Source organism: Sorex fumeus, unplaced genomic scaffold (genome assembly GCF_029834395.1).
Source record: "Sorex fumeus unplaced genomic scaffold, SorFum_2.1 ptg000037l, whole genome shotgun sequence".
Taxonomy (NCBI): Eukaryota; Metazoa; Chordata; class Mammalia; order Eulipotyphla; family Soricidae; genus Sorex; species Sorex fumeus.
This window is the reverse complement of record NW_026606094.1, coordinates 42262438-42277485: the sequence shown is the minus strand read 5'-3', so window position 1 is coordinate 42277485 and position 15048 is coordinate 42262438. Positions and strand designations below refer to the sequence as shown.

The window sequence follows — 15048 nt, the reverse complement described above, 5'->3', positions numbered from 1 at the left end:
GGGGGCACCATAAGGGAGTGCACTGGAGCAATGAGTCAGAAACAGTATCTGGGCACCAGAAGGTGTAGCTCCAAACCGACGCCATCAAAATAAATTAAATAACAAAATTCCCCATCATTCAGCTCTCCGACTTCTCACTATAGCCTGTGTTGAGGAACAGTTTCTCCCCGGGGTTGCCCGGACATGTTGCACACAGGGTCTGGGCAGATGTGGTGCAAAGGATGATGGGAGCATGGAGAAACACCTTTTGGGGGCAGCTGATGGCTGTTCACTTTAATGCCAAGTACACACATTTTTATAGCGGGTCTCAGCTTTATAGGAAGGTCCAATCACATAAAGTTCAGCATTATTGGCCTATTCCCTTTCCCACTCTGCTTTGCCCCAGTTCAATCCCAATCAAAGCTAGATTCTGTGGTTAGGATGACCTGCTTAGCATACGTGACAGTTTCTGTGTCTTGGCCTCATGTGACTAGGAGGTCGAGTGAGCTCAAGGCGGGACACCTGGTGCTAACACCCTGTTTTTGCCAACTTTGCCCAGATAATCCCTTCCACAGGACCTCGCTTCAGGACCACTTTGCAAGATCGGGTCTTATCTGCTCCAGTGCCCATAGCCATGCTTCACACACCCGTACTACTGGCATCACTTCATGGATCTATAAATACAACAGCTTCCTTCCTCACCTGTCCTCTTTTTCAGAAGTAGAATAACTTCAGTCTATTCTTTAGAAACCAAATAGAAATAGAAACCAAATAGAAACGTAAATTGGATCAGTCTGTTTTTTGCTTATCAATCTATTTTGGCTTCTCATTCTTATGAGTAAAAAGCTAAAATTTCATTAAAACAAACACAAAGTCTCACACAATCTGAACCCCAGTGAATCCTGGGATCTTGTACTTTGCCCTTACAGCTATCATCCTTTGCTTATTCCATGACAGACACAGTCTGCGGCTCCTCACAGGAACCTCTGTCTAGAATATTTTTACCTTGAATAGAAGAGAATTCTTTACCTCTTTCATATTTTTTTACCTAAATACCTCTCATCTTTGCCTCCCCAAGTATCCCCCACTTAAATTTGTATGTACATGTACATATATATTTTGTCTCATAGGAAATCAGAAAAAAATGCCTAGTTGGCCCAGGATAATATAATCTGAAAACCAGAATATTGCTAGGAAGCTACAGTTTTAGAGAACAGATGTGGTATAAAATCATGCAAATGTAGATATCAAAATGTAAGAGGCAGAAAAATGAAACAATTAAGTAAATTGCATGACAGAGTGTAAAGACAGAACATCACTTTCAGCTGCCAGTTCTACCTCGGACCATCCTCTCTAACCCTGACAATCCACAGCAGCAGGTCTGCAGGGTGGAATGAAGGATCTTCTGCCACAGAAGCCTTGGCTCACTTCCTGTGGTTTTATGTGTCCCAATTTAGGATTTTTCCTTTTTTACATTTAAAATACAAGATTTTGTATTATATAAGGTTGCACACTTGAAAGATTTCACTATTTTACAGCATAGTAAAAGAAATAAAAATGATTGATTGCCCCAGTGACTATCATGATTAATTAGATGCTTTTTTGCTAATCTCCTTATACAGCTATTAAAAGTACAATAAAAAGTGCTACTAAACTTGATTTTGCACTCATGAAATTGAAAATAGAACAGAATAACTGGTAACATAAATTTACATAACCATGTTTACTATTAATATTCTTATTTAAACTTAGGAAATTTGATTTCAATATTTTAGTACCATGCTAAGAAGAAGACTGTTGCACCTATCTTCGGCAAAAAGTTCAAAGTAAATTACTTAACTTTATGTTTAAGTAGAAAAAAAATCTATTAACACTTTTGCAAAACTATATTCTGAAGTCAAAAATTCTGGCTAAAGGAAAACTTCAATTTTCCATAGCAAACTCCAATCATTTTTTTCCAAAGGAAAACAACAGTACCTAATGAATCTTAAATTATTAATGATACTAGAATTTTAATGGAAATAGGGTGTATTTTCAATGAAGACTACAATACTCAAAATAAAAGGAACTATTACCCAGAACCTCAAAAACAATATTTTTAAGTTTTTTATTTTGTTCTGTAGCCATGCTCAAGGGACTACTCCTGGTTCTGAGTTCAGGGGTCTATCATGTGGTATTGGGGATCAAACCTGAGCCTTCCGCATGCAAAGCATGCACTGAGCCGATTAAGCCATCACATCAGCACTCAAACCAACATTTAAAAATTTAACTTTGATGTTAGCAATACCACCACACCATTAACTTTAGGAAGCTGTCCAATTAAACTGCTTGGTATTTGGTTTAGGACTTCCTAAATAGCAAAGTTCTGTTCCTGTGTCTGTGGAGATATATATTTTTGTCTTTATTTAAAAAGATCCTGGCAGAAGCTGGAGCGATAGCACAGCAGTTAGGACGTTTGCTTTGCACACGGTCAACCCGAGTTCGATTCCCAGCATCCCATATGGTCCCTCAAGCACCACCAGGAGTAGTCCAAGCACCATCAGGTGTAATTCCTGAGTTCAGAGCCAGGAATAACTCCCTGTGCATCGCCGGTTATGACCCAAAAAGCAAAAAAAAAGGAACCTGGCAGGGGTGGTGGGAGAATAAATCCCGTAAGGTCTCCTGAGCCCCTCTGAATCATCTCTGAGCACAGAGCCAGGAGTAAGTCCTAAATATCTCTGAATGAGTCCTTCTCCACCCTGTCCCCCGCCCCTCAAGAAAAAAAAAAAAAGAACCTAGGGATTAGGAGTTGCTCAAAAGTAAGACATTGACTTGCATGCAGTTGATCCCAGTTGGATCCCTGGTAATCTTTTAGTTCTCCAAACACCACTAGGAGTGATCCCTGGGCACAGAAACAGGAGTAATCCCTATCATAGTCTGGTGTACTCCCTCCAGAAAAAAAAATTTTTTTTCAATGAATACTGTAACATACAAGTTTAACAGAAAAGTAGAACATTTTATAATTAAAATTAATGACAAATATCTGGGTTTTGAAACATTTATGTTACTTAAAAATAAAGCAGTTTCACAATATTCAGCATTTAACTGCACTCAGGAATTTACATGTAGAACAGGGAAGACTTGTGAAAAGAAAGAAGATAAAGTTTCATCTCTCTCCTCACTCAAAAGGCTCAATATTAATAAATTTATAAAAGTTGATGGGAAATATAACACTGTAACAGGGATTCAGAGTAAGCAATTAGCTCTAAGGTTTTAGTACTGTAGTCATCATTTCCTAGAAAGTTTTGGAAAGCTTCTTCTCTGATACCTTGATCTTTATCTGGAGTCCACAGCCCTCCTGTTTTCTAATTTAAGTCCCTCATTTACATCTGCTCTAATTCCCAAGTCAGGTTACCTTTCCAATGCAATGAAACATGCAGCAGTGGTGAAGGGAAAGGAGATAGAATTATTTTTGCTAGGTACTCTTGAGGAAGGTAATTTGATTAAAATTCCTACAGAGATCTCAGCAATAAAAAAACAAGTTTAAGAAAACACACCTTCTTAAAGGAAATCAATCTCATACTAATTGATGGTCACATGATTGACCTAAAGCTGGAAGTACCTAGACATTCCCTACTCTATTGACCTATCCTAGAAGGAAAGACTTTCTTTTACTTTATGTTCCCTATACTTCTTTATTTAAAAAAAATGTTATTTATGTAACATGGTACCAATAGTATTGATATTAATACTTTTGGGATTGAAAGGGTTAATTCAGTTCACTTCTAGTCCATCTCTTTCTTCCCCAATTCCCACCAACCCCACTTTCTACAGTCAGGAGTTCTTCTGCTCCCCCTTTACTCTCAATTCTGCTTTTAGGTGAAATATTTTACTGAAACAAAAAACAAACTCCAGTTTTAACAACAAAACACACTTCACCATGGAGAAGAAAGAGAGGAAATGAAAAGGGCATAAAGAAAAAGGAAGACAGGGGCTAGGGGTGGAGGCTGATGGGAGGGAACCTGGGGACACTGGTGCTGGGAAATGTACGCTGGTGGAGGGATGGGTGTTGGAATACTGTGTGACAAATTCAATCATGAAGAGCTTTGTAAGGGTCTATCTCACAGTGATTCAATAAAAAAAGTTTAAAATAAAGGAATGATAAAGGCAAAATAGCAGTGAGAAACTAAGAAAACAGAGTTAAAGTTTTGAAAAAGAGTCAAGACAACATAACCATAAGACAATAATGACACAAATTTGCTTCATTCACTACAAGAGATCAGGTAAAAAAAACATTCTTAACTCTAGGAAAGTAGTAGGAATAAAATGTTTCTTGTTGAGTAATCCACATGTCCATGATTATTAGGTGGCTAATTTATGAGGCCTTGGGATGTCAAAACAAGAGTTGGAACCTGAGGAGCTGGTAGTACAGCAGGTAAGGTGCTTGCCTTATGTGCACACAAGCCCATATGTTTCCCCAAGTTCCAGTAGGAATGACCCCTCAACACAGAGCCAGAGGTAAGCTGGGAGCTCAGCTGAATGTTCTTCTCCCTGGACCCCAAAAAGGAATTAGGACCAAGAAATATTCCACTCACACAAAGAATAATTATTATGTTTGAAGGTCAAACTTGCCAAACATGTAGCTTAGCAGAAGAACAATTACCTGCAGGTATGAGAGAACTTGGGTTTGATCCCTGGTACCCACAAAATTTTTTAAAAATGCATACATACACGCACATATATATTTAAATAGTCAGATTTAATCAACTAGCAAATATTGCAGGACAGAGAATTTCTTTCTACATATATAAAATCAGAAAATGGAATCTTATTCAAGATGAACATTTTTAACTTCACAAATACATTTACTTTTCTCTTTGTTAGTAAGTCCATCAGTGTTATTGATTTTAAAGAAAAATTACTTTGAAGTTAGTTTAATTATTCAATTGAAGGAGAAGAGGGGAGAAAGTAGGCTTTTAAAACAGTTTCATGAAGCATTACAAAAGTCAGCCAAGTACACAAAGAAAAATCTAGGTTGAATTGAAGTATAATCATGGAAATATGAAACTAAAATTCTAATTCTAAATCAGCTGAATACATTATTGACTACAAAATTGTGGATTCAACAAAAGAAATAATATTTGCATTGATGTGTGAATCTGCATCCATTCTTGGTAGCATGTAATATATGCAACTGTTCAGCTTTAGCTGTCCTTGTAGTCACATTACCATATTATTCAAATGTATCTATCATTTATATGTAAATAGACAGAATGAATGGCTTCTTCATAAGACAACAATTTTCAAATGACAAACAGACACAGGCAGACATTAGCAGGCAGAAAATTGATGCAAATATTCATTCTTTTATATATTTTAAGGAAAATGGAAACTATTTAAAATTTTTTTAAAAAGTAGTATAGTAATTACAAAATGGGATCCTAATACAGTCACAATACCAACAGCTATTCTTCTCAATAAAAAGCTGCACCAATGTCATTTGTATCTTATAAATTACAGGTTCTCAGATCCATCTGTGAAAATTGGGATGTTAATTATTATGGTTACATTTCATGACTCCACAGTTAAATGCTGTAGTGGTGCTACACAAATACCATATGTTTTTCTTAGGGAAACGAAGAAAGATTAATTATGAGTTCAAGTCCAAGTCTTCTAGCAGAATTACTCTCAACACAATAAGATCATTATATTCTGTGCTATGCAAATTGGAAGCTTTAATTAATAGCCAAACTACTAACTGAGGCGAAAATCCATGAAGTCTAAATTGTAAGTATCAGGTTTCACTCCACAGATACCCTAATAAAGATGCTTTTGAGAAAGCAAGTTGCAAATCCAGAGGAAATAAACCAAAAAAAATTTTTTGTGTGTGTCTAAAATTTCTTTGGCAGAGTGATTCCCATCATGAAATTTAATCCTATTTGATAAACAAACAAAAGTACACTGCATCCTATTACCAAATAGGTTATAAAAAGATGATACATGTGGTAAGAAACTTAAAATTTCCTGGTATTCTCTTGTAACATGTCTTTAAATTATGTAAAGATATATATCCTGTATTAACTACTTCAGCACTGCACACTAAGAATAAAACTCAATGAGAATAGTCTAAAAATGTTATCAATATTTACAAGAGCTGAATTCTTTATTTTACTCACCACATATTCAAACACCAGTGTCAGTGTCTCCTTGGTATGGATGATGTCATGAAGCAGCACTATGTTAGCATGTTTGAGTCCTTTTAATAAAGAAGCTGCAAAATAAAGTAAACAAAGATTATTCTTCCTGACTGAAAACAAGATCATTTGTTTATCATTTTTGGCACATTGTTAGTTTAAACCTCTATTTTAACATTTTCCAAGACTGTAACACGTTAGGATCGAACACAGAGAAACACAATTTTCATGGAGTCCTTCAACTGCTTCATCTGTTATTTGTTATTAGCCCCTGTTAGATTCCATTTTGGTCAGAGAACAGATTATTTTCACATTTTAATTTCAACTTAGCTTTTTAATTTATTTTGTGTTGCCAAAAATTTAACCCAGGGCCTCACTCAAGAAACACAACTGCTCTAGTGCTAAGCTACCTACCCAGGTAGATTTCAATTATTTTAAGAGTGTTAAGACTTGTTTAGTATAAGGGCTCATCTTAGTAGATATGTTAAATATATAAAATTCATATTCTGCTGATGTTGCATGCATTTCAATTGATCCTATTGGATGATGATGATGACATGTGGTTTATCTTCTGAATGATAATTCTGCCATCAAACAATTTAAGGAGTATTCATATTTCCAACTACAATTGAAGACAATTAAATCCCTCCTTTGAATTCTACTAGTTTGGGCTTTGCATATTTTGCAACTAATATATTTAGTTTTTTTTAATAAACTGCTCCTTTATCAAAACATAACTTCCATTTTTCTCTAATCAGTTTTGTTAGATGTGATTGTACCTATTCTAACTTGCTTTTGATAAGCATGTACATGCTCTATCTATAGATGTTTTACTATTTTGGGGACATACCCCACATTGCTCAGGAACTACCTCCAGCTCTGTGATTGGGGGTCACTCCCAGCAGTGGTGGGGACCACACTGTGCTGGGTATTAAACCTGGGTCTCTTGAATGCAAAGCATATACTCAACTTTTGAGTTACCTCTCCATCCACCAGAACCAGGTTCTTTAGAAAGGCTCTTTAGCAGTTCTAAGTGCGAACATAGTTATTCCCAAGGTTTAGTAGGCCATTCATGCAGTGTTAGGTACTAAATCCTCTTTCTGCTAGGAATGTGTTGCATCCTTTGGAGCTATTCTCAGCCCTACATGATTCAACCTTTTTACATGTTTTCCTTATAACTGACCAATTTCATTATATTTGAAGCGAGTCTCTTATAGATATTCTATCACTGGCTACTGTATTTTACCTCATTCCTTCAATCTCTTAATACTTAAACATTTACATGTAATGGAAATATTAATATATTAGGACATGCTACTTGTATCTATTTATTCATGGGTAACCTTGCAATTAGTATTTATATCTGATTTTGTTTTATTTCTAGTCTTCAGTTCTGTATTTACAATTCAAAGGGTTTTTTATTGTTGTAGTTGATGATGTTGTTGTCTTGCTTGATACTCTCAAGAGCTTGTATATGAACATTTAATTTAGAGTACAATATTCTGTTCAGTTTTAGTTTCATGGCTCAGTTGTTGAAAAAGACTGTTTATCACTTGAAATGTATTGCTCCAGTGCTTTTTTCTGATTTTACTTATGGAAGTTTTATAAGGATATGGATTTCTTTGGTTTAGTCCTATTCACCCAATGGACTGGGTACTGCATTTGAAAGTCTCCTTTATATGTGATTTTTATGGATATTCCAGCTGCAAAATTGGGGGGGATCTGGAGTATCTTGTGTGTTTTTTTAACCAGTAGGTTCCTTAATTTCTTGCTTCAATTTTTTCTCCTTCTTTATTTTCACTGAATGTCTAGAAGGGGTACCATCCTCTCTGTAGATATTAGAATCTCTCCCACAAGTAATACTTTCTGATGGTGCCAGGATCATTTCAGTCTCCTTTCCTGTAGTTGAATGCTGTTAACTGCAGGAAAGGGGCCTTGTTCTCTCTTTCATATTTGACTTCTATCTGCATTTTGTTTAATTCTTCCAAGGCCCTTACACTTCTTTTCCAATCTCTTACATTTCTCTTGTGCCTGCAAGCACAATTTTGTTCCTTTCTTTATGTTCTTAATACTATAGGTCATCTGGGCCTTCATTTGCTTTTTCTGTTGAATTTATTACTTTTGATATATGTGAGTTGGGAGGTTCAAGATCAAAGAGCCAATAACCATTGTCTTCCAAATCCCTTGTCCTCCATCAAGGCTTGATACACAGTAGCAACTCAATAAATCTACCAAATCATTCACGTAGGTGAATGACCTACCAAATCACTCATTCAAGGCATGATACATAGTAGCAATTCCATAAATCTACCAAATCATTCATTTAAGTTCCCCCATGGAAGGCTAGAAAGACAGACAAAACCTCAGTCTCTTCCTTAAATGAGAAAAGAACCCAGAGGCTGTTCCTCAGGTTTGAATTTTATTTCTTCTTTATTGATCTAGATCTCAGACTTATGACAGATGTCAAGTATTTTTAACGCAAGCTCCCTTTACATCTACTGTTCCCTAAACCCAAAGACTAGCTAACTGGCAATTTCATAATCAGAGCAAGGAACAAGTGCTTCTATCTCTTAAATGTCATTTATTATCCATACATACACCCTTTCACTAGATCAAAAAGAAAAATACTCACCCTACCTTTATACCATAATCAGACTCATTTTGACATTGCTAACTTCAAAAACAATGAATTTTTTTCTTAAGATTTCAGTTTTTATAAATACATCAAAGCGAAATTGGGCTTTAAAAAATGTTTCTTTGAATCACCTCCCTATAACAAATAGTGAGAAACGCAATGACAGTATTAAAAATACAGGAAAATATTTACAAGATATTACTTAGTAATTAAATGCTAAGTGAATTGAGTCTACATTGCTCTGTGTAAGAACAGTAGACCATTGTCAGCGGAGAAGAAGTAGTATTGTACTATCTAGAACAATAAGTTAAGTCTTGCATGTTGCAAACCCTGATTTGATCCCAACAACACATATGCGCGCACCCCCTCCCCATCTGCCTAGGGTCACTCCTGAGGGCAGAACTAGAAATAACTCCTTTGCACTACTGAGTAAGGCCTAACCAACTCCCTCCTGCACCCCCCTCCCCCCGCCTCAATTTAAAGAACCAAAGAACCCAAGACAGATATGAAAATATGTAAAAATAATGTTCTGTGCAAGTAACCCATATTATATAATAATCAAAACCCATTCTATAAATGAGACTCTTTATCCTTCAATAACAACAAACAAACATAAAAGGAATGTGTTCTAGAATGATTGCACTCATTCTATAGAATATAAAATAACATAATATGAGACTAACACCCAAGGTCAGTAGACATAAGGATCAGGAAAACTGCTCTGTGGTTGAAAGCCTGCCTCATGAGCTGGAGGAGACGACAGCTGGAATAGAGAAGGGATCACTAAGTCAATGATGGTTGGAGAGATCGCTTGGGATGGGAGATATGTGCTGAAAGTAGATAAAGGACCAAACATGATGGCCTCTCAGTAATGCTAACCATAATGCCCCAAAGTAGAGAGAGAGTAAGAAGGAAATTGTCTGCCATAGAGATAGGGGGTGCTATGGGATGGGATGAGGGGTGGCAGGAGGGATACTGTAGACATTGGTGGAGGAAAATGTATAATGGTGGAGGGATGGATGTTCGACCATTGTATGACTGAAACTCAATCATGAAAGCTTTGTAACTGTATCCCAAGGTGATTCAATTTAAAAAAATTGTCTATTCCCCTATACCAATGACTATTATACAGTTATCTCAAAGAACAAAAGCTTCCTCTACCACATTACTTTAGTAACACCATGTCTTCAATTGTGGTATACAAAATCAATCCCAAAGAGAAAATGGAAAGTTGTTTTGTATTTTTCATTCACCTTTTACCTCTTATCATTTACACTGTTTCCACATTCCTCAAAGTAATGTCTTCATACCCATCATTAACCACTGCATTTACCCTTTGACTTCAATAAAATTAATATTGTGTCATCATTATTCTTGGAAGCTTTTTTCCTGATGGTGTCTAATATTATAGAGAAATAAAACATGCCATTTGTAAAATATTTTTGACCACTTCTATCTGAAGACTCTAATATGTCCCAACAATGACAGATTTTAGATTTATAAATACATTTATATGCATACTTAAGATACACTGTCAGTTAAAGAATTACTAACATCTATATTTGAACCAAGCTCTCTTTCTTTTGATATTAACATAACTAATTTTCCATACTTGGAAAAGAACCATGGCTAATTTCAAAGGTGATGGCCAAAACAAGGTACTGAAAGGCAGAAAACTGTTAAGGGCATCTACCAACATCATCTTAGGTGACAGACAGGACTAACATGCAGACTGCCAATGAAACAGCCACTGGTCCCAGCAAGGTGCCAAATTCCTGCCATGATCATGCAAGTTTCTCACAAGGGCTGCCAAATCAATCCAGTGATTAACATCTACAGGCACAAGAGCCAGAATGTCTCCCTTTTCAAGATAAACACTGTCAAAATAATTCCACATGTAAGCCTAATAGTATCACAAATATTCCATGTTATTTCCTCATTACTTACACACAAAATAATTCCTGTAATGTTAGTGTTAGTTATTCGAGCATGCTTAGTTATCCTTAATTTTTAGTTGCTGTTGCTTATTTAGGGGTAACACCCGGCAGTGCTCAGTGTTTACTCCAAGATTTATACTCATGGATCACTCCTTAGCAGGCTCAGAGTGGGGTGCCAAAACCAAACCCAAGTTAGCTGTGTGCAAGCAAGTTCCTTGCCCATTGAACTATCTCTTTGGTCCTTCTCCTCAAATTTTATATGAACATATGCTAATTTCAACTCAGTTCACCATCAACTTATGAAAAGATAGAAGTTATATTGACATAGAAAACTTGTAGTCAGAGGAATACTTCAAAGGGCTAAAGAGCAGGCTTTGAAAGCAGGAGACCAAGGTGGTTCACCATTTACCACTGGGAGTAATCCCTGAGCATCAAGCATGCCACAGTCCCTGAACACCACTGGGTGTGACCTCAGAAACAATTCTGTAAATAAGGTTGACAATGAATCATTTTAACAATAGTTGTGAAGTGATGAATAACAATAATTATGTTGAAATAATGCAAATTATTTCATAATAATTTGCCCATAAAGATAACTGCGACTCTAGACAGAAATAAAGTCCCAGGATAGAAACACATTCTGTTGGCAAGATCCAAATATCCACCATTTAGTCATATTTCCATCTCATAATTTGAGTATGAACATTTTAGGTTTCCAAACTGACTTGGTAGAGATTTTACCTAAACCAATTTATCTGAAACACTTTATCTAAACCAGAGTCTCATAACGCATAAAATGTGGGTTAATAGAGAAATCCAAAATTGGTGCCCACTGTAGTGGGGATTTTGTGGAAGTCATACACAGTGGGGTTCAGAACTCACTGCCAGAGATGACAGTGCCAGGATCAAACTAAGTGTTCAGGAAAGCAAAGCAGGGAGGGTATGGTGCCGCCAGTAAGCACACCTGTACCTATGGGGCGAGTGCATCAGCAGCCTGATGGTGCCTTCAGGCTTCCTGATACCCCCAAATAGTTGCTGTGTCTATGGCCAGAACCCAACAACTTGGGATCAAGTTTACCTAGAAATTAAACGACCAAAAGGTAGGTATGTGGGAGCCACACTCACAAACCTCCTCAGGCTCAGCTATACAAGCTCATTTATTGACCTTATTTCAAAGACCCATAGATAAATGTTGAAACAGATCCAAAACCACAGTTAATCTTAGACCCACACATGATTGAACAGGAAAGCAAAGCATGCACTCAAGTCCTTTGAGCTCCCTTTAGTAATTAATTTCAAAAGCATCGTTAATCAAGAAAGAAAACCAAAATCATTCCTTAATATTCCTAATAATTTTCTAAGTCATTCTTTTACATCCTACTAGAAAAGAAAAAATCATAAGTAAACAAAACTCATCCAGGTCATTCTTCTATTTCTCTTTTGAAAGAAAGAACACATTCACATTTTTCCTCTCCTTTTTTATGTGATCTATTTCACTTGGATGTGATGTCTAGCTGACTTTTCTAAAGGACAAAAATAACTTTCTATTAAATAAAGGAGTTTACCATAGCTCAAGCTATGACCTCAATGGATATAAACTTTTGCTTCAAATCTACAATGAGATCTAAGACTGTCAACATGGGTTTTATGTTACATTTATTTTCAATGAGAAGTTTAATTTCACTTACTTACTAGTAAGTAGAATACTGAATATTTCCAAGGGTAATATTTCCAAGAGAACGTCTTAGGAGTAAGCAACACAAAAGTCATATAGAGAAAACAGAGGATTCCATCTCGGATGCAAACTGGTCCACAGAAAGGAACAAATGTGTACTCTGAGAGCTGAAGATATTAAACCTAATTGGCATACACTGGTAGAAAAATGGTAAATGCTGTGACCTATCCCATTTAGACTTTTCTATCTAATGAAAAATATAAATACATATAACCAAAATTAATAAATGGAAAAGCGAGAGAATCAGGTGAAGAGAAGAAATGCTATCTCCAACTCAATTTTGCTTTGGATACTTATATATACACAAACATACAAAAAGAACTGTGTAACAGGGAAATGATGTCAGTTAACTAAAAAGAAAAGCTTAATACAAATGTGGCGTCATGTAAAGTTAATTTCGCTGAAATAATATCCAGGATTTAGAGATGTGTATTTTGTTCACCAGATGTCATTCAAGTGTACAAAGATAATTAAGAACTTACAAATGCATAGTTACTTTGACCATTATTAACATTCAAGCCAATTAACCTGCCACAAATGGCCAGAACTAAAGATACAAAGGGATATCAGAGCGAATAATTTGTTCAACAAAATATGGTTATAAAAGGAAGGAAAAAATAATTAATTTTATATGTATTTTCCATCTCATTTAAGTCATTTACACATAGTCCTTAAAAAAATAGAAAGGATATATATGAAAAGTTCTTCATTGCAAATTGATTGGTTATAAAGAACTAGAAGAATACTGCAAAAAACATACAGACAGAGGCCAAGGAGATCATTCAAATGACAGAGTACATGCCTCACTGGTGGTTGGCCTTGAGTTCACTCCTCAGGCACCTCATGAGCCCAGAGGCACTGAGAGGTGAGGCAGAAAACTGAACAGCACTATCAGTAATGACCCTATTTTTTAAAATATATGTGCAATACACCAGATGTTTAACTACACAACTATTATGCAACTACTATGACATAATGAGACAGCAATATGACAGTCCAACACTAATACCTCTTCCCTAGGATATGGCAGACATTTCGTGAATTTCAGAATATTTCCTTTCTTCACCTGGTACAACACTGAGCCTGTATCAGTATCTAGTTTGTTCTTTTATCACATGTTAATCTAAATTGTTGAGACTATCCCTTACTTTACTCCCTGCAAAAGATTGTTAGCTTTAACATCCCTGGTTATTCTCATCAAAATGACCCACAAACTCTCTCTCTCTGTCCATGTCTGAGGTAATGTGGTTTCTATTTGGCACTGCAAAGATCCACCTGCCACATGCAAGCAGTATGTGAATACCAGGTATGTTGTACTTCACAAATGCAAACAACCTTGCTAGTAACTTCTGCAAAAAAACAAGAAAAAAATAGTGGTAGTTATGTTCCAAGCACTATCTTTAGGCTGAGAGAGAGAAAAAGAGAGAGAATGAGAGAGAAAGAGAGAGAGAGAGAGAGAGAAAATTTATGGGCTGAAGGATACTAGATGACTTAACATAAGAGCCGGTTTTTTTTATGATTTTCTTCCATATTAATATATTATCTATTTAGTTCATCAATTCTTTAGCAAACATTTATTTTAAAAATACATTTTTTCAGACATTGTGGTAGGAATCCTGGATATACAGTTTCTCCAAAAGAAATTGAATATACATGCACAGACATGGAACAAAATGCATGCAAAACAAATTTGTGAATTTAGAAATACTTGTATTGATTAGGATAGGAAACTTAAAAATAATAAAATATATAGAAATTCCAATAAGAAAGTACTGGCTTTGACATGTTTGCAACGTACAATTAACTTCATTTGATTTTGAGGTTCTAGAAAATCTGTAAAATGAATTTAATCTTTTTATTGTACTTTGTTTTATTGAGCCATAATTTGTAACTATGGCCATTAGTCACTTGAATGTACAAATAAATGATATTCATAGTTATTATTGATTAGTACTGTCATGACTACAAAATAGGTTTATATTATGTATAATATTTTCATGGGCTGGAGCGATAGCATAGCAGGAAGGGCGTTTGCCTTGATGTGGCCAACCTGAGTTCGATTCCTCCACCCCTCTCGAGAGTCCGGCAAGCCACAGAGAGAATTTCTCCCGCACAGGGAAGCCTGGCAAGCTATACCTGTGATGTATTTGATATGCCAAAAACAGTAACAACAAGTCTCACAATGGAGATGTCACTGGTGCCCACTCGAGCAAATCAGTGAACAAAGGGAGGACAGTGCTACAGTGCTAATGTTTTCATCACCCCACACAAATTCTCCTTTGCTACCCTTGTAAGCAGTCTATAATCTGTTTTCAAGATACCCTTTTCACAAGTGGGATTGTGGGATTTAACACACATAGAATTGTATTGAATCTAATTTCACATATAATCCAATTTTTTTCACTTGCATAACATGGTTGAGGGATAGCCAGTTTTTAACTGTATTTTTGAACTAGCTTTATATATATGTAGCACTGTAGCACTGTCTTCCCTTTTTCACCGATTCACTTGAGTGGGCACCAGTGACATCTCCATTGTGAGACTTGTTGTTACTGTTTTTGTCATATTGAATACGCCACAGGTAGCTTG

At 36.0% G+C, this 15048-nt stretch overlaps 1 protein-coding gene across 4 annotated transcripts in view; it reads right to left on the bottom strand.

Moving 5' to 3' along the window:
* The window catches only part of CDK14 (cyclin dependent kinase 14), a 710477-nt gene that overhangs the window by 378071 nt on the left and 317358 nt on the right, over nt 1-15048 (bottom strand). For all 4 annotated transcript variants that reach the window (XM_056118543.1, XM_056118544.1, XM_056118546.1 and 1 more), the window contains one exon: nt 6135-6229. In XM_056118543.1, coding sequence (XP_055974518.1) covers nt 6135-6229 — 95 coding nt within the window. The remainder of the gene's footprint in view (nt 1-6134; nt 6230-15048) is intronic.